Source organism: Ctenopharyngodon idella, chromosome 22 (assembly GCF_019924925.1).
Source record: "Ctenopharyngodon idella isolate HZGC_01 chromosome 22, HZGC01, whole genome shotgun sequence".
Lineage (NCBI taxonomy): Eukaryota > Metazoa > Chordata > Actinopteri > Cypriniformes > Xenocyprididae > Ctenopharyngodon > Ctenopharyngodon idella.
The window spans coordinates 17,778,998-17,804,900 of NC_067241.1; the positions used below are offsets into that span (position 1 = coordinate 17,778,998).

Here is a 25,903-nt window from a genome sequence, read left to right on the forward strand (position 1 = left end):
GCGTTCGGAAGGATCAAAAATACGTGACAAAGAATCGGGTTTGATATTCTTGGAACCCGGGCGGTACGAGAGAGAAAAATCAAATCGTCCGAAAAAAAGTGCCCACCGAGCCTGCCTGGAGTTAAGTCTTTTAGCAGACCTGATATATTCCAGGTTCTTATGATCAGTCCAAACGATAAAAGGTACCCCCGAACCTTCTAACCAATGACGCCATTCTTCCAACGCTAATTTGACCGCCAACAACTCTCTGTTACCAATGTCATAATTACGTTCGGCGGGTGATAAACGATGGGACAAAAACGCGCAGGGATGCATCTTGTCGTCAGTGGAAGAACGTTGAGACAGAACTGCACCTACCCCCACCTCTGACGCATCGACCTCCACCACGAACTGACGTGAAGGATCAGGGGCTATGAGAATGGGGGCCGAAACGAAGCGGCTCTTAAGTTTGGCGAATACAGCCTCAGCTGTATCGGACCACCTGAACGTAGTTCTGGGGGAGGTCAAGGCGGTCAGAGGCGCGGCTAGTTGGCTGAAATTACGAATGAAACGCCGGTAAAAATTGGCAAACCCCAGAAACCTCTGTAGGGCCTTACGGGAATCTGGACTTGGCCAATCTACCACAGCCTTAACCTTGTCAGGGTCCATACGTACTCCCTCAGACGAGACGATGTATCCTAGAAAAGAAACAGACTGTGCATGAAAATCGCATTTCTCCGCCTTGACAAAAAGCCCATTCTCTAGCAGCCTCTGAAGCACTCGCCTGACGTGCTGAACGTGTTCCTGGAGAGAAGAAGAAAAAATCAATATGTCATCCAGGTAGACATATATGAACTGGTCAACCATATCTCTCAACACGTCATTGACGAGTGCCTGAAAAACCGCCGGGGAGTTGGACAACCCGAAGGGCATGACCAAGTATTCGAAGTGCCCCCTAGGGGTGTTAAAGGCGGTTTTCCACTCATCCCCCTTCCGAATGCGAACCAAATGATAAGCGTTACGTAAATCCAATTTTGTGAAAACGGATGCTCCCTGCAACCTCTCGAAGGCTGAAGACATCAACGGCAAAGGATAAGTATTCTTTACCGTGATGTTGTTCAGTCCTCGGTAATCAATACAAGGTCGCAAGGAACCATCCTTCTTCCCCACAAAAAAGAACCCCGCCCCCGCTGGAGAAGAGGAAGGTCGGATGAACCCCGCTGCTAGAGAATCAGAAATATATTTCTCCATGGCCTCCCTCTCGGGAACAGAAAGAGAGTAAAGTTTGCCTTTAGGTGGAGATTTACCTGGCAGTAAATCTATAGCACAGTCATAGGGACGATGCGGAGGGAGAGAAGCTGCACGGGACTTACTGAACACTTCCTTCAGATCCAGGTACTCCACGGGCACGTTTGATAAATCCGCCGCCTTCTCCTGAAACACAAAAACAGACACAGGCGGACAAGCAGACACAAGACAAGACTCGTAACACTGTGTGCTCCATTCAGAGATAGAGTGTTGGCGCCAATCCACCCTGGGGTTGTGTTGACTAAGCCAGGGATGACCAAGAACTATGGGTGCCAGAGGGGAGTCCATGAGGAGAAACGTGATGGTTTCAGTGTGGTTGCCTGACGTAGTAAGAGTTATGGGACAGGTAGTAAGGGAGATGCTGGGGAGTTCCTGTCCATTAAGAGCATTAACGGAGATCTGTCTGGTGAGAGGTGTGATGGGGAGATGAAATTTCTGAGCGAAATGAATGTCCATGAAATTACCTTCGGCTCCGGAGTCCAGTAAGGCTTGGCAGGTATGTGTGTGGTTGGCCCATCTCAGTCTTACCGGAAGGAGAGTGGATGGTGAGGACTTCTCAGCAGAGATCCCACCCGATAGTAGCCTCTTCATTACTATCGGGCTTGTTCTTTTACTGGACACGCATGTAAAAAATGGCCCGCTCCTCCGCAGTACAGACATAGTCCTCGGGACCTCCGCCTCTCTCTCTCCTCCCGGGAAAGCCGAGCTCTCCCTACCTGCATGGGCTCGGGATCGATGGGACCGACCGTGTCTCCCTCATTGGTTGATCGACCTTCCGCGCCTCTCAGTCTTTGGTTAGACTGAGTGTATCGCTCCAGGCGGTTAAGACGAGCATCCACTCGCAATGCCAGGTCGATAAGTCCGTTGAGACTCTGGGGAAGGTCCAAGATGTAAATCTCCCTTTGGACACGGTCGGCCAGCCCATGCAGGAACATGTCCCACTGAGCCTCCTCGTTCCATCTGCACTCTGCCGCCAACGTTCTGAACTCGATAGAGTAGTCGGCTACTGTACGATCACCTTGTCTTAGTTCCGCGAGGAGTCTGGCAGCGTCCTTGCCTGCCACAGCACGGTCGAAGACCCTCTTCATCTCGGCGGCGAGTGCCTGGAACGAGGTGCAGCATGGATCCTTGTTCTCCCACACCGCCGTTCCCCATAGTGCCGCCTGACCTGTGAGGAGGGTGAGTACAAACGCCACCTTGGACTCTTCTCTCTCAAAGGTCCGGGGCTGTAGGGAAAAATGCATAGAACACCGTGTAAGAAAGGCTCTGCAAAAATTGGGCTCACCAGCATAGCTCTGAGGAACAGGTAGGCGTGGCTCAGGTTGGACACCCGGCTCCGGTGGTGTGGGGGGAATTGGCGGTGTGGGCGGCGCAGCGGGATTTCTCAGAAGTTGTAATTGTTGGGAGAGCTCGGACACCTGCGTCACGAGCGCTTGCACAGCGCGCCCTGTGGTGGTGATACTCTCCTGCTGCTGGTCCATACGAGCGATACTATGGTTGATGAACTCAGTCAGTGAAGCTGAACTTGCTGCATCCATAACGTTGGTCAGATCGTTCTGTCACGGGAATAATACGCGGATGCAAGTTGCAAGTAAAATCTCTTTATTGAGAAAACCACAGAGTCCAACACGTTGCAGCCAGCGGGAGAGTGGTGACACAGGGACTTCGATGGGCAGTCCTGAACAGAAGAGTGAAGACCGTGTGTAGAGTATCCAGAGTGAAGGGAAAACACCAGGTGAGTAATCCAAACGGGACTGGAACCGGAACAGCACGACACGATGACTCAGACAGAGGAACACACAGGATAACAGGAAGCAGCACGGGCGATATCCAGCAACGATCTGACAAACATGGGACGAAAGACAGGGCAATAAATAGGCTGGTAGATGACATTCAGCTGCCGCTGATCACTGGTAATCAGCGGTGACGCCCACATGAAACAATCAGCGTGACGAACACACACACACACACACACACACACACAAACACACAAGACCAGAATGAGACAGCGGATTACCAACCGTGACACCGTCTTTCGGATGAGACGTTAAGCCGAGGTCCTGACTCTCTGTTGTCATTAAAAATCCCATGGTACTTCTCGTAAAGAGTAGGGGTGTAACCCCGGTGTCCTGACCAAATTCCCTCCATTGGCCCTTACCAATCATGGCCTCCTAATAATCCCCATCCATTGAATTGTCTCTATCTCTCTCTCTCCTCTCCACCTACAGATGGTGTGGTGAGCACACTGGTGACGTTGTACTGTGGCTGCCATCGCATCATCCAAGTGGATGAGGAGAGACCCCTGATATGATTGTAAAGCACTTTGGGTGTCATTCATTCACTCACTCATTCAGAGGCCTATAAAAACATAATTTTTATACTATATGCACATGTCATATGAAACCATTTTACTAGGGCATTTTGCAGTAAAATCATTACAAAATCAGTATCTGGGGAATTTGGAGGCCAAGTCAACACCTCAAACTCATTGTTGTGCTCCTCAAACCATTCCTGAACCATTTCTGCTTTGTGGCAGGAGCATTATCCTGCTGAAAGAGGCCACAGCCACCAGGGAATATCGTTTCCATGAAAGGGTGTACATGGTCTGCAGCAATGCTTAAGTAGGTGGTACGTGTCAAAGTAACATCCACACGGATGGCAGGACCCAAGGTTTCCCAGCAGAACATTGACCAAAGCATCACACTGCCTCCGCCGGCTTGCCTTCATCCCATAGTGCATCCTGGTGCCAATTAGCGCCAAGCACCTCCCACTGTCTGTTGACTGGCATTTGTGAAATGTCCTCTATTATTATGAAAAGAATCTTTGGGAAAATCGTGCTTTGGAAATACATGATTCGTCAAATAGGTGTCATTTTCGAAAAAGAACATTTAATTATGAAAAAATAGATATTTAAACAATAATAGTGTGTGAAAGAGGATATTGTGAAATATATTAAACAATATATATTGTGTTTTCATGGAATACATTTATTTATTGATTTATTTAAATAATAATTATTGAATTATAGAATAAACTGGTACATTTAATTGTTGTTTTATTGAATTCATTATTTATTTCATTTTGAATAATTTGGTCCTCCATACCCCAACACTGCATGTTTTGTATCTCTCCTTTGTCTGACACCCATTTCAGGTCTTGGAGTCTCGAATAATGAGCTGATGATCTGAATCAGGTGTGTTTGATAAAGGAGATGCAGTGTTGGGGGGCTCCAAGAATATTACCTGAGTGTTAAGTGTATAAGTGTCTATTACCTGATCTCTGATGAGTTTTATACATTGTAGGCGTTTTAATGAGGTATTTGTATAATTAAAAGGAATAATAGTAGTGTTGTTTTTTTGTTTTTTTTTTGCGTGTTTGGAATGAGTTTTTGTTGCATTTACACTGTTCTGACCAGCAGGCGTCACCAGCGTGTGGTGTTTCGAACGTTTCGAAACAGTGAATCATTTTGCGAAGCAATTGGTTCAATAGATTCGAAGCTTTGAAAAGCTTCGTTCCTCCCATCACTACCCAACACTGCGTCCATGTTCATTCACACAGAGGATGAGTGTGAGCGATGCTGATGAAGAGCAGCGGGTTTAAGGCTCGAGACACAGAACTATGAATTCATATTTTTTCTTGACTTTGTATTAAATAGTTTCTGTGATTACTCATTAAAAGGATGATTATAAAAAAAGATTTCATTCTTTTCCAATATTTCATGCCTTTAAAGTTTCACTTTTTAGATCTGGGTTTTCCAAACTGCATTTGATTTTCATTAATTAAATAGTTTCATTAGGACTTAAAATGTCAAATTAAAATGAATCTTATATAATAAAAACATTCTAAATAAAGCACTTATCAAAACAATGCTAGAGATGTTCACTAGTGCTTTTCAGTTATGTGTCAATGGACAGTGTTCATGCTGTCTGTGGATGAGATGATATATGTATATATATATATATATATATGTATATGTATATGTATATGTGGTTATACAAACTGATAACCTAGCTGCCAAAACTTACGTAACCTCAAACCCGCAAGGATTTATACACTTAAAAAATGCTGGTTTAAAAACAACCAATTCTGGGTTATTTAGCAACCCGGCACTGGGTAAATATTGGACAGAACACATGCTGGGTTATTTTAACCCATTTGCTGGGTTGTTTTTGACAGTGCTTGCAGTCAACCTGATCTGGAAGGTTCTTCATTTTAGTAATAAAAACGCACTCTAAAATATCTGTTATATATAGTTCATATACAATATTGTTTTATTCAATGGAAAGTCAGTCTTTTAAAATCATAAAATACTCAAAAACATTTAGTAAATGTTTTAGGATGTGACAGGAGCTGCAAGAGCAGTTAGTGGAATTGGCAGTTGTGGCCTAATGGTTAGAGAGCTGAACTTGTAACCCGAAGGTTACAGGTTTAAGTCTCAATACTAGCAGGAAATGTTGGCTCTCTTCCACTCATTACCCACAACTGAGGAGCCCTTGAGCAAGGCTGCACTCACTTCCCTTTAATCTGCGGAAAGAAAACTGTTATCCGATTATGACAAATTGTTTACATTTTTCTACTGTCTGTGTCCCAATAAGCACTGTTAATTTGTTATTAATAAAATAATTAATAACAAATTCAAAAGAGTCCTTCATTCTTTTGACATGACAGGCCACGAAAAGGAACAATAATATCAATGTATATACAGTGTATAAAAGACTAAAAGACTTTCAAATCACGTGAGCCAATATTTTATTCACAATAGAACATAGATAACATAACATAAAATTTTACAATTTTATGCATTTCAAATTTGATGCCTGCTACAGGTCTCAAAATAGTTGGGACGGGGCATGTTTACCATGGTGTAGCATCTCCTCTTCTTTTTAAAACAGTGTAAAGACGTCTGGGCATCGAGGTTATGAGTTTCTGGAGTTTTGGTATTTGGTCCCATTCTTGCCTGATATAGGTTTCCAGCTGCTGAAGAGTTTGTGGTCATCTTTGACATATTTTTCGTTTAATGATGTGCCAAATGTTCTCTATAGGTGAAAGATCTGGACTGCAGGCAGGCCAATTCAGCACCTGGACTCTTCCCACGATGAAGCCATGCTGTTGTAATAGCTGCAGTATGTGGTTTTGCATTGTCCTGCTGAAATACACAAGGCCTTCCCTGAAATAGACGCCGTCTGGAGGAGAGCATATGTTGCTCTAAAACCTTTATATACCTTTCAGCATTCATAGTGCCTTCCAAAACATGCAAGCTGCCCATACCGTATGCACTTATGCACCTCCATACCATCAGAGATGCTGGCTTTTGAGCTGAACGCTGATAACACGCTGGAAGGTCTCCCTCCTCTTTAGCCCGGAGGACACGGCGTCCGTGATTTCCAACAAGAATGTCAAATTTGGACTCGTCTGACCATAGAACACTTTTCCACTTTGAAACAGTCCATTTTAAATGAGCCTTGGCCCACAGGACACGACGGCGCTTTTGGACCATGTTCACATATGGCTTCCTTTTTGCATGATAGAGCTTTAGTTGGCATCTGCAGATGGCACGGCGGATTGTGTTTACCGACAGTGGTTTCTGGAAGTATTCCTGGGCGCATTTAGTAATGTCATTGACACAATCATGCCGATGAGTGATGCAGTGTCGTCTGAGGGCCGAAGACCACGGGCATCCAATAAAGGTCTTCGGCCTTGTCCCTTACGCACAGAGATTTCTCCAGTTTCTCTGAATCTTTTGATGATGTTATGCACTGTAGATGATGAGATTTGCAAAGCCTTTGCAATTTGACATTGAGGAACATTGTTTTCCACAATCTTTTTCCACACTCTTTCACATGCTACACACACTATTCTCATACTGTGTGTAGCATGATATCTTCACAGCATCACAGCCTCTGCACAGGTTTGCCTGTCAGGATTATTTTCTGACTGGACATATCACAAATCATTCAGTATTTTTACATGCTCATCCTTGTTTTAATGTTTTAAAGAGGAACTTCTGAGTTCCTCTTTCATAAAAACAATGTTGTTGTTATAAAAATATTTATGAAAATGCTGACAACAGTTTGGACCTGTCACCCTGCAGGTCAAGTTCAACTATGTAACATTGGGGGGAAGAACAGAGTAAGACCTGTATTCTGTTTTAAAGCCACTAAGTTGTTGTCCCATGTGCCCTTTTTGACATTAAAAACAACAACACTGACTTACTGTTGCAGAACCTTTAATTGCACATTCACTGTTTCCCAATCCCCAATGAACAATAATGTTAAAATCCAGGAAATTAAATTAAAGGTTATGGCTGTTTGCAAACATGATGACTTTGGCAGTTCTCAATACCTCAAGTTCAGAGAAAAGAGTTCATCATCAGTCCCAACTTCTGTATAGCCTAAAAATACTGTTTCAGAGGTCAATAAAATCAACAGTGGAATATAGTACAAGTCTGTAACTCTGAAGTTGGTAAAGCTTGTGCCCAGCTTTACATTAAAAGCAGACATTCAGTAACTTGAAACAAGCTTTCTAGGGGGGTTGCAAGCCTTATTGCATATGCATTATTTTTGTGACTGACCTTATTGCATAAAACAACCCAAGTTGGTTGGTTTGGGTTATAGTTTTGAGAAATGTGTCTTTGTTTTGAGAACTGAATAAATGGTTTGTGAAATTGTGCCAAATGAATCAGTTATAGTGTATTAGCAATTGAGAAAAACTGTAATTTCCAACCTATTTTGGGTTCCTTATAAGTCAGCCATATAGTCATTTAAACAATGGTTGGGTTACCCAATTATCGGTAACCCAACCGCTGGGTTTGTCCATTTTCAACCTATATATATATATATATATATATATATACTTTTGTGTGTGTATGTTCTTTATGGGAAAATGCTTATGCAATTTAGCTTATTGGGTTCATATTTGGTCGCATCTGCAGTATAAAAACAGTGTGGTTTTACAGCAGAAACAGCGACAAACGATTGTGGCACCTGACAATGCACTTCTCCAGTCAAATGTTTCAAACAGACATTCCAGTGCAAACAAATGTAATGCAGTTCTATTTCCTGCCAATGCAGAAGGAAAAATGAATGTTAATGTAACATGATGGGATCTGATTATAAAATCAGTTAGTAGAATGTTAAATATGTATGGTTTACATATATTTCTCAGGTTCTTAGGCCTTACATATTCAGTCATGTGTGATGATTTTATATGCATAAAATACCTTTTAACTAAAAAAGTGAAAAGCTTTATCAGTTTTTTTTTTTTTTTTTGTGGGGAAAAAAGGAAAAATGTAAATGTATAATGTGCAATGTTTTGACAATAGAGAAAAAGAAAGAATGACATTTGTGCAGTATTGATAAAGCTTTATTGGATTACAGTGTGAAAAAAAGACATTGAATAAACAATGTCTGGGGATTATGTGCGACACGTTTGATCCTCTCTCTTCAATTTTTCCTGTTTTTACAGGGACTTTCAAATCTGTCAACACATTTTGGGTAAACTATCCCTTTAAGATCAGCTTAATATAATCAGTTATTTGAGTTCATTTATCTTTTTTTTTTTTTTTTATTAAGTACAATGAACTTTCAAGAATAGTTGAGTGAAATTTGGTTAATTTTACTGTTCGGATTAAGGCTACAGTGTAACTTTTGTAAATTAATAGCAGATTTCATATTTTATGATTTCAAACATTGAAAGAGTTTAAATATTATTTTACTGCAAGTTGGCGAAACTGATTTCTTGATCACTTCCTGATGAAACTGAATATCTTCACTGAGAAGAAGTCACATGTTCATACTGCTCGAGTGAGCTTCAGATGAGACATCAACAGAAGGCAATGTTCATCAGGATGTGGGTTTTCATTGTGTTTTTCATCAGTGTTAAAGGTAACCTCATAAGCTTTTTTCCCCTTTCATTAGATTTAATTTCATTATGCTCTCTAGTTGCTCTCTTGCTGAAACATTCAGTAGTTGGTAGTCTTTGCACTTATTTTATACCTTTTTGTATTCTTCTATTCTGGAAATTTGGTATTGTAGCAATGATAATATTTTTGGCTTTTCCCCTTTCGCTTCTGGGCATGTGAAACAACAAATTTTCATAGTAAATGTGTTTAATAAAACTTGTGGTTCATATCAAAATGAACAATCACTGTTCCACAGTTTCATAGAGTAAATCTAGAAATGCTCCCTTAATCATGAAGGTTAGTGTGAAAAGACAGGTGAATATATTGTGTGATATGTTCAGTACCTTTGATGCACAAGCTGTAAAGTAAATCTTAAGAGGTAGAAGTAGACTGAAAAATCACAAAAACACTGCAAACTGTTAACCCTTACAGCACACATATACATTCAAATTTGCCTTGGCACGCTTTTCTGCACACTCATACAAATAACATGAAAGCATTTAAGTACAAAAAACATATGTATCTTCCATGCAGTTTCAAATACACATCAAATTACTTGCTATTTAAACTAACAATATCTGCATTTCTGCAGCAGAGAGTTGTCAAAAGTGCTTCATTAGGGTCTGTAGCCCATATCCATTAGTTTTCTTACTATTCTTCTGATGGGTCTGTGGCAACCCTATGTACAGAACATAGGAAAATGATGACATTTGGCACAATTGTTGAGATGGTAATGAATAGTGATTTGACCAATTTTGGAGTCTCTATAGCGCCACCACCAGGTCATATATTAACTTTTCTAAAGGTTATAACTTTTGAACCCTTTGTTATAGAAACTTAGTACACCTGATTCCAAAGCACCATTTTTTCGTAACTCCTTCAAATTTTGAAGGATCTTTGATCTTTGGAGTGAGCCGCACAGAAATGACTGTACAGATTCATCTTTGTTCAAAATTTACAATGTCGCGAACTTAATGAGGTCAACCCAAATTTTGGTTCAGAGGCTGTATCTTGGCAAACTTTGATCATTCAAAACAAAAATTGCTATGCTTCATTGCAACCATGATCTGTGGGTCCATGCCAAATTTGTGTGAACAGCACCACCTACAGGTCATGAGATCTGAAAAATGGTTATTTTTGCTAATAACTTTTGAACACTTTGTCAGAAAATCATAATCTTGGTGTATATGGATTAGTTGTGTCATGCCGATTACGGATACTGATTTTGCCAGGATCAGACAAAATTGCAATATCTTTTAAATGATTTGTCATATTGGCACAAAATTCGGTAGGTATCATCAGCAGCATGAGAAGTTTGAACACAGCGCCATTTAGTGTTCCAAAGATATACGTTTTTTTGCAAAAATGCTTTTAACTTTTGAAACTTACAACCTTTAACTTATGCAGATTCCGACGATATCTAATTTGTCATTTTCCAACAATGTGACTGTCCGCCATATTGAATCAAATAAAAACATCATAAGATGTGAATATTGTATACAGGTTTATACATTTCTCAAGTGGTTTATATAGAGAATATAGAATTACAAGGGGTTATTTGTCCTTTTCAATGAGAATTGAGTGAGAATCGAAACTCTCTGCAAATTCCTTCTTGTCGTAAACCTTATCTGTGTTACCACAGCCTGGTGTTAGCTGTGTTTGGGGTGTTAGTTGCAGTTTGGGGGATGGGTTCACAGAACTTTGTTGGGAGAGTGAGTTTTCTGGATTATTCATTAAATATAATTAATATTTGTGTGCCTGATTGGTCCAGATGCTACACTACCATTTCTGAGAAATATTTCTCCAAAGTTGACCCTGCATGTGTTTGTTGCCTTATGCTAGTTAGCTTAGCATGCTAATTGGTTAGCATGCTAACAAGTTGCCATTCTTTCTAATGTGGCTCTTCAGTTATCAGGTTAACCTTAAGGTACATTAGCATTAGCTAATCTGGTTAAAATATTAAGTAATGCTTTTGTGTGCTCATTCTCACACTGAAGGCTCTCCTTGACAGACAATCAGTAATGCCACAAGCCCCGAACCTTTCAAGTTGTGCGTTTGAATCCTGTGTGGCACATGCCAAGACCGCAATTGGTACTAAGGCCAGAACTGGTGCAAAAGTTGCTTCTGTTACAGACTGAGTCATTCTGAGAATAATCTAATCTGAATTTAACATGCAGTGCATTTTTGAGTTCATTCTCATTTGAACTACTGAACCTCGGTAGCTAAGTGAAAGCATATTGTCTGAGTAGCACACAACGATAAGCAACAAGCATGTGATCTAAAGATTGTGGCTTTGATTCCTGCCTGGTACAACTTTATAAAAGTGTTTGAATGTTGTCACTTCAGTTCCATTATTATCTAGGTAAGCATTGTACTAATGTTTCCTCTTCTTGGAATGTGTCTTTTCATTCTCACCTGAACGTCTGAACCGTATTGCAGAAGGCTATGCAAACAAATCTCATCTGCTCTGGTCATGAAAGTATAACTTTGGTACATTCTTTTCTTCTCTTTTTTTGTTCTTCTGCATTACAGTGAACTTGCTGGGCTTGGCCCTGATAATTTTAACAATCGTAATTGTATCTGTCATTTCTGACTCCTGAAGAATAAGAAACAAATGATTACAAACACAATCCAATCAATGCATTTTCATATTGTTTCAGATTTCGTGAATGGTAATCAGGATGAGGTAAAGACAGTGATGGAGGGAGACGTTCTGACTCTACATACAGGAGCTCAGCTGAAGAGAAACACTGAGACAATGTGGTTTTTTAAAAGTGGCCGTCTTACCACCCGTATAGCACAGATAAATAATGGAAAACTTTTGACCCATTTTGAAGAGAGACTTACTGGCAGATTGGATCTAGATCAAGAGAGTGGGTCATTGACCATTTGGAATATCAGTACCAGTGATTCTGGACTTTATAAAGTATCATTCACCATCAGGTTACTCGTCTCTGAGAAGAAGTTCAAAGTTAATGTATATGGTAAGTTACAGCTGCTGCACATTATTATACATTATACTACGGGGCTGTTGAATGCTTGAATCTGATTGGTTGACGAACCAGGCAGGTCTTGACTGCATTAAGTACATAAAACTGACAAATGTCTTGAAATACAATTTCTGAACAATGTTTTGAGGTGTGGTAACCGTAAGCGGAATAATTGACAATGGGTTGTTGAATTATTGAAAAATAATGCACACCTGAGGTGTAACTCCGCTTCGCATCATGGCCGCATTACCACCTCAGCGACCCGTCGTCAATTACTTACGTTATTATCATAATGCTGTATATACAGGATATCACTTTATAATAAATCTCATATGTTCTGCAAAATGGGCTTATTAAAAGATGTACATGTTTCCTCTTGTCCTAAAGCACCTGTCTCTGTACCTGCTATTGAGAAGAACTCATTGGATACTGCGCACCAATCTTCAGGTGAGTCTTTTAAATCAGTTCATCCAGTTGCTATCTTGTCCTGTAGGGTCCTTATCCTGACCTCTAAATCAGTGGTTCTCAAACCTGTCCTGGAGTACCACCAGCCCTGCACATTTTGTATGTCTCCCTATATCTGACACACCCATTTCAGGTCTTGCGGTCTCTACTAATGAGCTCAAGAGTTAAATCAGGTGTAATAGATGAGGAAGACATACAAAATGTGCAGGCCTGGGCGTCCTCCAGGACAGGTTTGAGAACCACTGCTCTAAATCATTGCTGGGCGAAAGGGGCAGGAGCTTGTTTAGGAGTAATTAAAGCCATAAATATTGACAGAAGAAAGTCCTCCTGAACTTTAACATTGAAATGTTAAAGCTTGTCTAGTTTTGGCAAGAGAACCCATGTCACACCCCTCCTGACCTCACTCCACTGGCTTCTCCCTACCTCAACGCACTACTACAAATGTATGGTTCATCCAGTAACCAGCTCAGGTTACTGGATGAGTGATGTTATGTTGTTCCCTCACAATGAGGCAAAAAGACACTCTCCAAAATCTTCACTCTCTCTGTTCCTCTCTGGTGGTGGAATGAGCTGCCAACCTCCACCTGCTGAGAACATCACATCTTTCAAGAAGCAGCTGAAGACAAACCTCTTCTACAAACACTTAACCACCCCATGCCCTTAACGGAGTGTCCATTTACACTAAGTGCAAATAGCGTCCCTTGTTGGCAAGCGCTATTTACATTAACTCCGCCCACCAATGTCTGGTTGGGTCACTCAAGTTTAAAAAAAGATGCACAAAATTCAACATCTTCAGCGGTGCAGCAGTAGCGAGTAAGGCTCGGCGAACTGGTTTTTAACGCGATCGACGCGGGTTCGTATCCGCCTTTTGTCGAGCTCACTCTTTGCCATTTTCCAATCACATATCACATCAGAAAGTCATTTAATTTGAAATACAAATGAAAAATAAAGTTCTAAAAGTGGAAATAAACGAATAGTCAAGTCAAGTCACCTTTATTTATATAGCGCTTTTTACAATGTAGATTGTGTCAAAGCAGCTTTACATTGATAACTGGTACATTATTTGGCTGCACAGCAGCTCTTAAAGAATAGTGTCAATGCGACTAATAGTATTAAAAGTATTTATTGGTTGGTGTAGGGAGGGGTTTTATTTCCCCAATATTTCCCCAGACAGCAACATAGTGTCGGCCCAGATCCGGCCCACATCTGGTCCGCGTGTTATCCACATGTACCAGATGTGGGTCGGATCTGGGCCACATTATGTTGCTGTCTGGGATTATTTCCACTGATATTATTGCATCCTATTGTACAAAAATACTGAGATGCAAGTAGTATCTGCCAATATAAAGTAGCCTACAGATAGCATCTAATTACTATATTGCAAGGAACTGCTACTTTTACATGATGTAAATAATATATTGTTATTTTCACTTAGTGCAAATAGCCACTCCCTGCTCTTAAACCAATGCACTTACAGTACACACACAATAAATTCTCCTCTGCATTTCTTTTCTTTTCTAGCTGGTTTCCTAATAAAAACCTGAAATTGTGTACTACAACGATTGTTGGCTCTTTGATGAATGCTTTGTTCCTCTTTTGTAAGTCGCTTTGGATAAAAGTGTCTGCTAATAACATAAATGTAAAATGTAAATGTAACTTATACAAAACAAATCTCTACCAGGTACTTTGAAGCAGCCACAAGCAGTAGAAGATTTCTGCTCTGTGCTCTGCTCCGTGAGAAATGATCGAGACGTGTTCATCTCGTGGTATAAAGGGAGTGAAATGGTGAATCAGACCAGCAATCCTGATCTCAGCATCAAACTCAGTTTACCATTAGAGCTTCATTATAATGATTCAGAGATCTACAGCTGCACGGCTGCAAATCCAGTGAGCAACAAGAGCATCAGTCTTAACATGAAAGAGATCTGCCAACGACATGAAGGTACGAGAACTACATTTACCACAAAACACCCTTCCTGCCACAATTACCTCTGTGCGGCTTCTGTTTTTTCCACAGACAGACATTTAATAACACAGATGTTTATAAATAATTCTCTTCTGTTTCAGATTGTCTGGATCATTGTGGCTTCACTGAAGCTCTGATTCGACTGGTTCTGTCTGGTCTGGTGGGAATCGCCACTGTTTTCTTTGTGGTTGATCATGTGAGGATCTCCTCATCTCAGAGAAGAGCTGCTGCTTCTGTGTGATGATGATACTTTCATGTAAACTTTGACATTGAAGGAGGTTTGCAGGGTAAAGAGGTGTAAAAAATAAAGGTATCGGCTAGAATGATATGTAGTAGGCTAAGTGTGACCAGTATGCTTTGCAAGTAGGTTACATAAAATGCACACAAACTTGTATGTATACTAACCTAAATATATTTGTGTATGTGTGAGTAGCTATATATGGAGAGCATATGATTCCTTATGCTTTTGAATCGCTCTTGCGGAATCGCTCTTGTGGTATGTCATACGCCGATCAGTCTGCGCAGCACAGATGCATCTCAAACAAGTGAGTAAACCTCACTCCCCTGATCTCAAGAGATGCTTTAGCGACCGCAGCCTTTAGCCTCCTTGTTAGAGCGTCCGACTCTCACGCCGGAGACCCGGGTTCGAGGCCTGCGCAAAGCGGGGTGAGTGGGACCTGGATAGAGTGGTTGCATGTAGCAGATGTTTGCTGTGGTACAGTACTGCAATAACTGAACTGTACTGATCATAATTTACATCTGCCCAGAGAATTTCATCTACATCACAGAATATTCTTATCATGCATTATGGAGGGAAAATCATTATGAATGTTGAATCCATGGTTCTTGGTTCAATTAGCATCTAGCTTAAACAGAGAAAACAAAACGGCTACTACATGAACTCCATTTGTTTTGTGAAAGAAATGCCTAATGTGTCAACACCGTCAGTGTCAACACCATAAGATTTTCTGTCTGACGGAGTTGACATTCACCATGAAGTCATCATATTTTTGTGGTTTTCAAGTCATTTTTAATTATATTAAATATAAAATAATGTTTCGTTTTTCTAATATTGTATAAATACTAAATATGTGACCTGACAGTATATATTGCTTTTGTGGATTGATATCACTTCTAGCAGAGTTAGTGTTGAGGGACCATAAGGCTTGAGGATTAGTTCATTTTCAAATGAAAATTACCCCAAGCTTTACTCACCCTCAATCAGTCCTAGGTGTATATGACTTTCTTCTTTCTGATGAACACAATCAGAGTTATATTAATAATTAGCTTTATATAATAGCTTTATAATTGCAGTGCATGGAAACCACCTGTTTGAAACTAAAAAAAAAGGTGTATCCATCCATCATAAACGAGAAAAGAAAAATATAACACATTATAAAGTAAAATATCTTGCTTCCGCCTTCTGTATTCAACTTAGGAAGAAAGTGTAAAACTCTCGCAGTTCAAAACGCTTCTTCCTAAGTTGAATACAGAAGGCGGTCTGGCGGAAGCAAGATATTTTACTTTGCAACTTGTTAAATATAGATATTTTCAGAAAGTGAAAGAGCTCTGTTTTCATCTACTCTCATCTACTTCCAGTTGTTTGGTAACTTCCATCCACCCTTCTTCTTGACCCCTTTCCCCGCTTCTGACTGTCTTGGTGATAGTATAGTAACAGTTTATCGAGAGAGAAGGCTCGACTGAGAAGTATCAACTGAAAATAAATGCTTCCCCCTTGTGGACACTAACATAATAGACAACTCAGAGAGTGATTGTAAACTAAGAGTACATGAAATATGCTTGTAATTTCATTCTGCATCTTACTGCGATTTCATTGTAATCTTTCTCAAAGATTACAATGAAAGAAAAAGAAAAAAAGACACTGAATTCACCATTACCTATTCACCTATGTATATCGTTGTAATCCTTGACCATCAAAACATATGGGTAGACACCTTTCTGTGTTATCATGTTTGATTTAGGAGATGAGATACAAAATATGTAAATTGGTTATGGCAGAAATTGTGTACCAAGTTTCATGAAAAAGTGAACATATCACCTCAATTTTTGTAAATATCACCTGGAATATTGATCATTTCATTTCCTATTTCGAATGGAATAACGAGAAATGAAAAAGACGATAATATATTCATGAAATCAAACATAAGACAACATTTCAAAATAAATTGCAATGAAAATGCTTGTTTGTGTAGTACAAAATAAAAGTTCTACTTAATTTTGGAGTTTGGTAACTTTAAAACTTATTATTATATTTTGGAAATAATATTTTAGAACTAGAAAACTGCATTTTCTCTAGAAATTATGACTTAAGTTTTTATTCATTTCCAGGCCTTGTTCTTATCTGCCAAGGTGGTAACATCATAAACTGATCAGCAATTTAGACTTAGTTGAGTCATTCTACAAAACTTTGCATTTTTCAAAATTTTCATTAAGAACAAACTTTTTTTAAAACAAACTTACAACTTAAAAGATATGTTAATCCTCCAAAAAACATATTTTCCCACCTCAGGCACAAAATCTTTATTGATATTATTCTCTTTATTCAGGCAAGGAAGCCATTCTTGTACCACACCGTCACAGACAATATGTATGTCACTGGAAAACAAGAAATAGATTTTTAAAATCTAATGTTTTCCTAATAGTAAAATGTCCCTTTTTTGGAAACCAGTCTGTAATTTAATATATTTTTTTTATTCTTAGATCTTTAATCTTGAAATATGAATTTGATGTTTCAATGGCCTCATTGTTTTTACTGAAAAAAATGAATTCACTTAAAAAATACAAATAAAGTTACCTTTATCTGACTAGTCCACACAACAAGAACATAATTCAACATTAATTTATGTAATATTTCATTTTCTTTCCACAAACTTTTAACAAAATGACCCTGTGACGGGGTGGTATGGACAAAGTGTTTCTCTATATGATCTGCTAGTTTTAAACTTTAAAAACTGGGGAAGGGGAGACATTCAAATTGAGAAAAAAGTGTGTGAGTGATATAGTGAGTGAGTGAATTAATGAACCAAACAGTGTTGACAAGTTTGCGGTTTTCCCGCGGAATTGGGCTACTTTTACACTGTTGCTGCAGGTTGTTTTTCGCGGGTTGAAGCGAGCCCAAATAACATGATATTTAGCACTTGGAATGCACATTTTATCAAGGGAACCCTGCCAAAAAAAAAAAGTTTTACCCCCTAGAACGTGATTTTTATCAGGGGACATTTTTGGATTAAATTTACCACCCTGTCACATACCACCCCATCACAAAAACGTGACGGGGTGGTAAATTTTATCCCAAAACGTCCACAAACCTCCCATGTGGTCACGTTTCTCACCTAGCATACATGCATTCAATCTGAAATATAATTTTCTTTCTATTAATAATGTACAAATATTAATAAAAAACAGTTTTCCCTATCTATTTTGCGTGACGGGGTGGTAGGTTTGAGCTTGACGGGCCCTGCCTAACATGAAAAAGCAACAAACAATGTAAAAAAAAATTTACATAGTTTCCTGCTTTTGTTCTTGGTGGCTATAAGGCTCAATTGATGTCATGTGTGTGATGTCTTTGTGATATCATTTAAAGGAACAGTGCATTATTTATAGATAAAACTAGTTAGTGTGACGGGGTGGTAAGTCAAACTGAGGGACGCGCACAAATCATAAAATATTTATAAAAAAAAATAAGGTTTATTGTGAATAAATATATCTTATGTAAACAGGGACACACATGTAATCCTGAAAATAGTGTATGTTTGAAAAAAAAAAAACTTATTTGGTGATATTTTAGATGCAAATGTCATGTTAGTTAACACAGACATGTGAAATTGGCTATGTAATAATGAAAAATGATTAAAAAGTATGCTAATCTTCAAAAAAAAAAAAAAAGAATTTTATCATATATCATGTTAAAAAGAACACTTGAATTTATAACTTTAAGCTTTGGAAACACACTTTGGGACATTTTTTGTGCCTTATGCATCTGATCAAACGTTGCGGACCCAAATGCCACCCGTTTCGTAGAATGACTCAGTTGTATTCGCTAAGAAATATTGAAATCTCATTTGACACTTCTTCCCATAATATTGTTACAAAAAAGTATTAATTATATTTGAAGTATATTAAAATAGAAAACCATTATTTTAAACTTTACTAACATTGCACAATATTACTGTTTTTTCTGTATTTTTGATCAAATAAATGCAGGCTTGATGAGCAGAAGAGACTTCTTGCTATAACATAAGATAGAAATGTATCCAAACTTTTGAAAAATCCAATATCCAAACACACACACACACACACACACACACACACACACAATGAGGAGGCACATTTTTTATTTATTTATGAATCAATGTAAATTCATGTGCATTACTCTTAACGTTGTCACATATTTCTTGTTAAATGAACATTACTTTACATTACATCAAAAACGAAAAAAGAAATACAATTCTATTTTGTAATTTTACATTAACAATGTATTGTAATAAATGTTCTATTTATCAAAACCTCATCAAGTTAGTGTTTTAAGCATTTCAACATTCATTCCAAAATAATAACTAAAGGCAATAATAATTTAAGCAATATATTTTATTTGTGTATTGATGTTTTTCTTTTTAATTGTCAACACGAATTGTATTTTTAATTTCACCAAGCTGATTGCACTAAAACCCGCAGTCATCATGCTTTCAGTCCATTTCAAGTTTGATTTTGACGTGACATAAAGCAGTGATATCTAACTGGGTGATCTGTTTACTTACTTTTCAATTAATCTTCCCATTGACACCATCATTTGTTCATTCAAACTGACGTGCGGAACGTGCACGCCAACAAGAGGCGGGATTCATCGCACAAACCAATCATATCCAATCATAACCAATTACATCCAATCATAGCGCGATGGAGACGTTGCCTCCTCTCACGTGACTTTCCCCCATTCATTCTCAATTACCCCCCTCAAAACCCACCGCACGCCGGGGGTCTGATGGTTTTCTATGGTTTTCTATGAGTGGAAAGGGAGGCATGACTCCTGCTGTAACTTTACCTGCGGGTGTCGCTGTTGGGCAGTGTTCCTTAAGAAATACGAGTGACTTGCGCTCTTTTTAATGTCATAATTTGTAATATTTGTGTTGTTTTATATGTAATATGGATTATTTTCTCATCCTATTTTTTTAATTTATTTATTTTTTATTAGGAGTGCAAAACATACAACATACAGTGAACACAAAACACAAAAACAACAATAAAACAGCAATGATAGTAACAGCAATGAAAAAATAAGCAGAAATGACAAACGGGTAATAGTAGCAGTATATAAATAGTAATAGCATGTATAATAATAATGATAATAATATTTATTAGTAATACTAATACTAAAGATGGTGATAATATTTTGTGATGACGGCAACAGTAAAATCAATAATAATAAGAGTAATAATAATAATAATAATAATGATGATAAAATAACAATAGTAATAATAATAATGTAATAATGAAATAATGACACATACCACACCTATCCTAGCTTCTGTGTCAGTGTGCATGTCTGTTTATTTATATATATATATTATTTTTTTATTTTTTTCCTCATTCACAGTATGATTACTATATGATTACTATTTGTATATATATGTACACCTAAAAGAAGGGTGTGGTGCATTAAAATCATGTGTGGTATATGTTGGGTGTAGATTTGATTTAGTTATATTTATATATTTTAAATATATATATTAAATTATTAAAGATATTCATTAAACCGTTACCGTCCTTATACAAAGCAAAATATCATCCCATCAACATCTGCTCTATGTTTCTATGATATTGATAATATTATTAATAACAATATTGTCAATAATAATAACGAAAATACTCATAATATTACTAAAACCTTGTATAAATATGTATAATAATAAGTGAATACATAATTAATTAGGTTGAGTGTGTCAGATTTGTAATAGTTGAATGAGGTCTGATCTGGAGTGTTGTGGTTCCGATATACAGTTGCAATGAGGTGAAAAATATTCTACACAGAAAAATCTCCAGAGTTAAATCAACTCTACTCAGAGTACATATGGTCCCTCTCTAAATAGTGTTAAAATAACACTGAAACAGAGTTAAAGTTAATGAGGTAATTAAGCAATTAATTAATGATTGCGCATTAGTGATGAACACCTGCTGTTAACAAGAATCTCTGAAGAAAAGAGAAACACAAGAACTACAACTGACTTCAGTCACAGCCTTATTAATTGCTTAATTATCTCATTAACTTTAACTCTGCTTCAGTGTTACTTTAACACTATTTAGAGAGGGACCATATGTACTCTGAGTAGAGCTGATTTAACTCTGGAGATTTTACTGTGTAGGGAGATGTAGTCTGTGAGCAAATTTTTCCAATGCCTTATGTGAATAGTGTCCTATTTTTTTTTTTTTTTTTTTTTGAGGAGGCACTGCCTCCCTTGCCTCCTCGGAGGAAACGCCCCTGACACACACACACACACACACACACACACACACACACACACACACACACACATAGTTAAGGAGTTGAACTAGGATTGTATTCTAAGGTGGTTCTAATGTCTCCTTCCTCTTGGTGTGTCGATCAGAACACAGGAATGGATCAAGGCAATCAGATTAAATAAGAGGGGTTTATTGAACACTGAAGATGTTTATGAAGAGGTACATGAGTGAGAGGTTGATAATTTGTGGGTAGGTGTGTGGTACTACAATGAAACATAAATAAAGAAATAATCAGCATATCATGTCTTGACTTATATAAATCAAATCACATTACACATCAAATTACACTATAAAATGTTATAGTATACATAACTACAGTATAGAGTATTAACTTTCAGTAGAAATATATGATGCAATATGGCGCCGTCAATGTTTATGTAAACATAATCCGGCACGTTGAAACCGAAAGTGTTTGCATTTTGCAGTTTGCAGCTAGTTTGCATTAACACTGTTCATTCTGATTAACTCAGTAACAGCGGAGAAATACCAAATTTGACTTGTAATCAAATACTACGATTAACAAAGATCTCTCACACTCACAATCAGTCATAGACGCACACAATAGCACACAAATTGAGGTTATTTCTCCCGGTCCCAGTCAAGTTTGTCTCTCGCTTCATTCGGCTGCGTCATAATGATTGACAGGTGAGCTAAGTCCCGCCTTTCCAACGATGTATATATTGTTGGAATATATATATATATATATATATATATATATATATATATTTACATTACCCCTATTTTACATTTGAGCCCATGCATCTGAGGAACTCTCTGCACGTCCCTGCTCTAATAAGGGATGTGATTTGTCCTGTCCCATAAGATTTGCCCAATATACTGTTGACTTCTTAATTTGAGAGGCACGTCACCTACTTGTAACGCTGAAACAGGGGATGACCAGTAGAGGCTGACATTTTTTTTGGGAATCCCGCGGGTCACGGGAATCCCACGGGATGGGAAACAAAATCACTATTAATCACGTGACTGGGACGGGACGGGAAAAAATGTTAGCGGGAGTGGGCGGGACCGGGAATCATAATAACAATACACAAATATAGTTTATATAAATAAACTATATATTTTAATTTTGAACTCAATTCTGTTTTTTTTTCTGCTCTTCTGTTTGCTCTGGTGTGGGTAGGGATAAGTACTGAAACCCGGTATTAAATGGGCCCCGTGGCTAAATTATGGCGTAAACTCTGACGTTAACGGTTCTGCTGTCGGTACTGGAGAAATTATGAAGAAAATAGGCCTACACATACATTTATTATCGCTATATAGACATTATCTTGCTAATTCTATCTCGCCAGCTGTTTCTATATGCAATAATATTAGCTACAGCGCGCGCACAACATTAAAGTGTGCGATGGAGGAGAGAACTAAACATTCAAACGTCTGCTTACACTTGTGCTATTAAGCTAATTTTATTTTTGTTTTCGATTTTGAAATGATCACCAGAAAGATTATATTTGTGGTAAAACTATTAAACTAGTCGCATTTCGTCTCTCACAACTTCCCTCCCTCACAGCAGTGCGCATTCGTTCCTCCATAAACCCAAACTTAATGTCAGAATTAGCTCAACCGGTGATTGTTGTAAAACGGAGTCTTTACTGTTGCTAAACTGCGGTAAATGTTTGATAATAATTATCAACATTTTAAAACGCTGAAAGCACAATAATCTGCGCAAGAGACGCTGTTCCCCGGGCTGAATTGTGTGCGCGCGCTCCAAAACGGATCGCATATAGATGAATTACACTTTGGGCTGCGGGTGCATGTCCAAACGATCAAATACACACAAAAAATATTTCTAAATACAGAAGAGATCGCCAAAAAAAAAAAAAAAAAAAAAAACACAAAACGGGAGTGGGAGGGAATGGGAGACAATTCTCTTGGGACGGGACAGGATTTCCCCCGAGTTTTTTTCGTGGGATTGGGATGGGACGGGATTTTTTTGTTGGAGTTGAAAAATCCACTCCTGTGCCACCCTCTAATGACCAGTAGCATGTTACTCAGCACGCAATTGGTCACATGCGGTTAACTCATTTAATAATTGCTTTTGACATAATACAATTAATATAAATAATATAAGGGGTCACTAACTTAATCAGTTCTTTCACTATTATTTATTTATTTTACATTTTTCTGAACTGTGAATTTGTACTATGGTGTGACAGAAAAAAACTCTTAATAATATGCAAATAGCATGAGAAATATTTTTCTTCATTATTAGATAGACACTTATTTTCATATAGTGCTATTTATTTAATATGAAATTATGAAAAACGTTATTTTTCCCCTCGTCTTGTTGGACATTTTCAATAATTACGAGACAAACTTTGATGTCATCATTTCAAAACTGCTGAAAATTATACCATTTTAAGATGAGATGATTATATCTCCCCTACAACACTCAACAGTTCTTTTAAGATATTTTGAGATCAAAACAAATCTGCGGTTCTTTTATGTGTGTCACACATAAAAAGAGTTATTGCAATAAAGAGAGTGAGGGGTATTACATTAAAGTATTTTTATTTAACTTTAAATGTGTCAAAGCAATATCAACATGTTTTTTTTTTTTTAAATCAACAAAATGAAATGTGACTCCCTGACAGAGCAAATATCTTTGAAACTTTAACACCCCAAAATGTAATTCATTTGTTTGTTAAAGAAGAAATAACATTTCATTTCGTTACATCATGTTTTTAAAAATCACATATTTTATGGCTGCTCTTTTAAGGCATCATTTCGATTTATTTATTTATTTATTTTTACTTTGCGTCATTCTCTAGGATCTTTTCCCTTCTGCGTGGATCCCTGTTAATTTTCTCTGTATACTAGTATCACATTTTATGCTTATTTTCATGACACTTTGTAACATTTTCATCAAAACATCAGAAAAAAATATATATATTCAATGTAATTATTGCATTTAAGAACACTGGAAAAGTATCAGAAAAAAAAGAATAAAGTTGAACAAATCTTATTTAATTATTTAGAATGGTCTCTTAAAGAGACCTTGTCCTCTTGTGTGACAGAAAAGGTCACACCGAAGGACATTATCTGTCACACCATATGATGTTTCAGCCTTTTGAGTCTGTTAATGGCCTCGCTATTTGTAGCTAACCTGTCATTAGCAGTTAGCAAGACACATTTGCATAATTTTCCATGATTATGTAGTTTAACATATATTTTTAATTAAAAATATATATATATAATTTAGGGATGTTACACCAAAGGACAAAAAAACTTAACACTTTTATAGTGGTTCCAAAAAAGTTAAATATTTGAGCAATCCTGAGACAGAAATTAACCATCATGGGCTTCACAAGGGGCTTCAGTAACATGACCTTGAATGAGGTCCTTCAAATAATTACATTTGTCCGTGGAATTGCCCGATTTAATTTCAGGATATGGCGTCACACCGGAGGACATAGTTTTCAGTGACAAAATGTATCAAGTTTGTACGTTTTTAGAAACATATGGATGAAAAAAAAGGATTGCCATTTACTAAAATAGACATTAATTAATGTTTAATTATTATTTTTATGCTTTTCTATTTAATTTATAAAAGTTGTAATACATTGAACCATGCTTGAGACAGTCACACCATAGGACAATTTTGAGATTTGTCTCAAAAATAAAAAAAAATCTACTAACAAAGCAGTTTTTTTTACAAACCCGATTCCAAAAAAGTTGGGACACTGTACAAATTGTGAATAAAAAAGGAATGCAATAATTTACAAATCTCATTAACTTATATTTTATTCACAATAGAATATAGATAACATATCAAATGTTGAAAGTGAGACATTTTGAAATGTCATGCCAAATATTGGCTCATTTTGGATTTCATGAGAGCTACACATTCCAAAAAAGTTGGGACAGGTAGCAATAAGAGGCCGGAAAAGTTAAATGTACATATAAGGAACAGCTGGAGGACCAATTTGCAACTTATTAGGTCAATTGGCAACATGATTGGGTATAAAAAGAGCCTCTCAGAGTGGCAGTGTCTCTCAGAAGTCAAGATGGGCAGAGGATCACCAATTCCCCCAATGCTGCGGCGAAAAATAGTGGAGCAATATCAGAAAGGAGTTTCTCAGAGAAAAATTGCAAAGAGTTTGAAGTTATCATCATCTACAGTGCATAATATCATCCAAAGATTCAGAGAATCTGGAACAATCTCTGTGCGTAAGGGTCAAGGCCGGAAAACCATACTGGATGCCCGTGATCTTCGGGCCCTTAGACGGCACTGCATCACATACAGGAATGCTACTGTAATGGAAATCACAACATGGGCTCAGGAATACTTCCAGAAAACATTGTCGGTGAACACAATCCACCGTGCCATTCGCCGTTGCCGGCTAAAACTCTATAGGTCAAAAAAGAAGCCATATCTAAACATGATCCAGAAGCGCAGGCGTTTTCTCAGGGCCAAGGCTCATTTAAAATGGACTGTGGCAAAGTGGAAAACTGCTCTGTGGTCAGACGAATCAAAATTTGAAGTTCTTTTTGGAAAACTGGGACGCCATATCATCCGGACTAAAGAGGACAAGGACAACCCAAGTTGTTATCAGCGCTCAGTTCAGAAGCCTGCATCTCTGATGGTATGGGGTTGCATGAGTGCGTGTGGCATGGGCAGCTTACACATCTGGAAAGGCACCATCAATGCTGAAAGGTATATCCAAGTTCTAGAACAATATATGCTCCCATCCAGACGTCGTCTCTTTCAGGGAAGACCTTGCATTTTCCAACATGACA

At 37.9% G+C, this 25,903-nt stretch overlaps 1 protein-coding gene across 2 annotated transcripts in view; it reads left to right on the forward strand.

Moving 5' to 3' along the window:
• Positions 1–9,089: 9,089 nt before the first annotated feature.
• The window catches only part of LOC127505138 (uncharacterized), a 162,748-nt gene continuing 145,934 nt past the window's right edge, over positions 9,090–25,903 (forward strand). Inside the window, exons 1-5 of one of the 2 annotated variants that reach the window (XR_007927573.1) lie at positions 9,090–9,170; positions 11,848–12,171; positions 12,565–12,624; positions 14,324–14,584; positions 14,710–16,808. Coding sequence is in view for 1 of the 2 variants with exons in the window: in XM_051880493.1 (XP_051736453.1) it covers positions 9,101–9,170; positions 11,848–12,171; positions 12,565–12,624; positions 14,324–14,584 (715 nt within the window). In the remaining variant the exon portion in view is untranslated. Of the gene's footprint in view, positions 9,171–11,847; positions 12,172–12,564; positions 12,625–14,323; positions 14,585–14,709; positions 16,809–25,903 lie in introns of those variants that run through there. The other variant, XM_051880493.1, reaches the window with a different exon arrangement.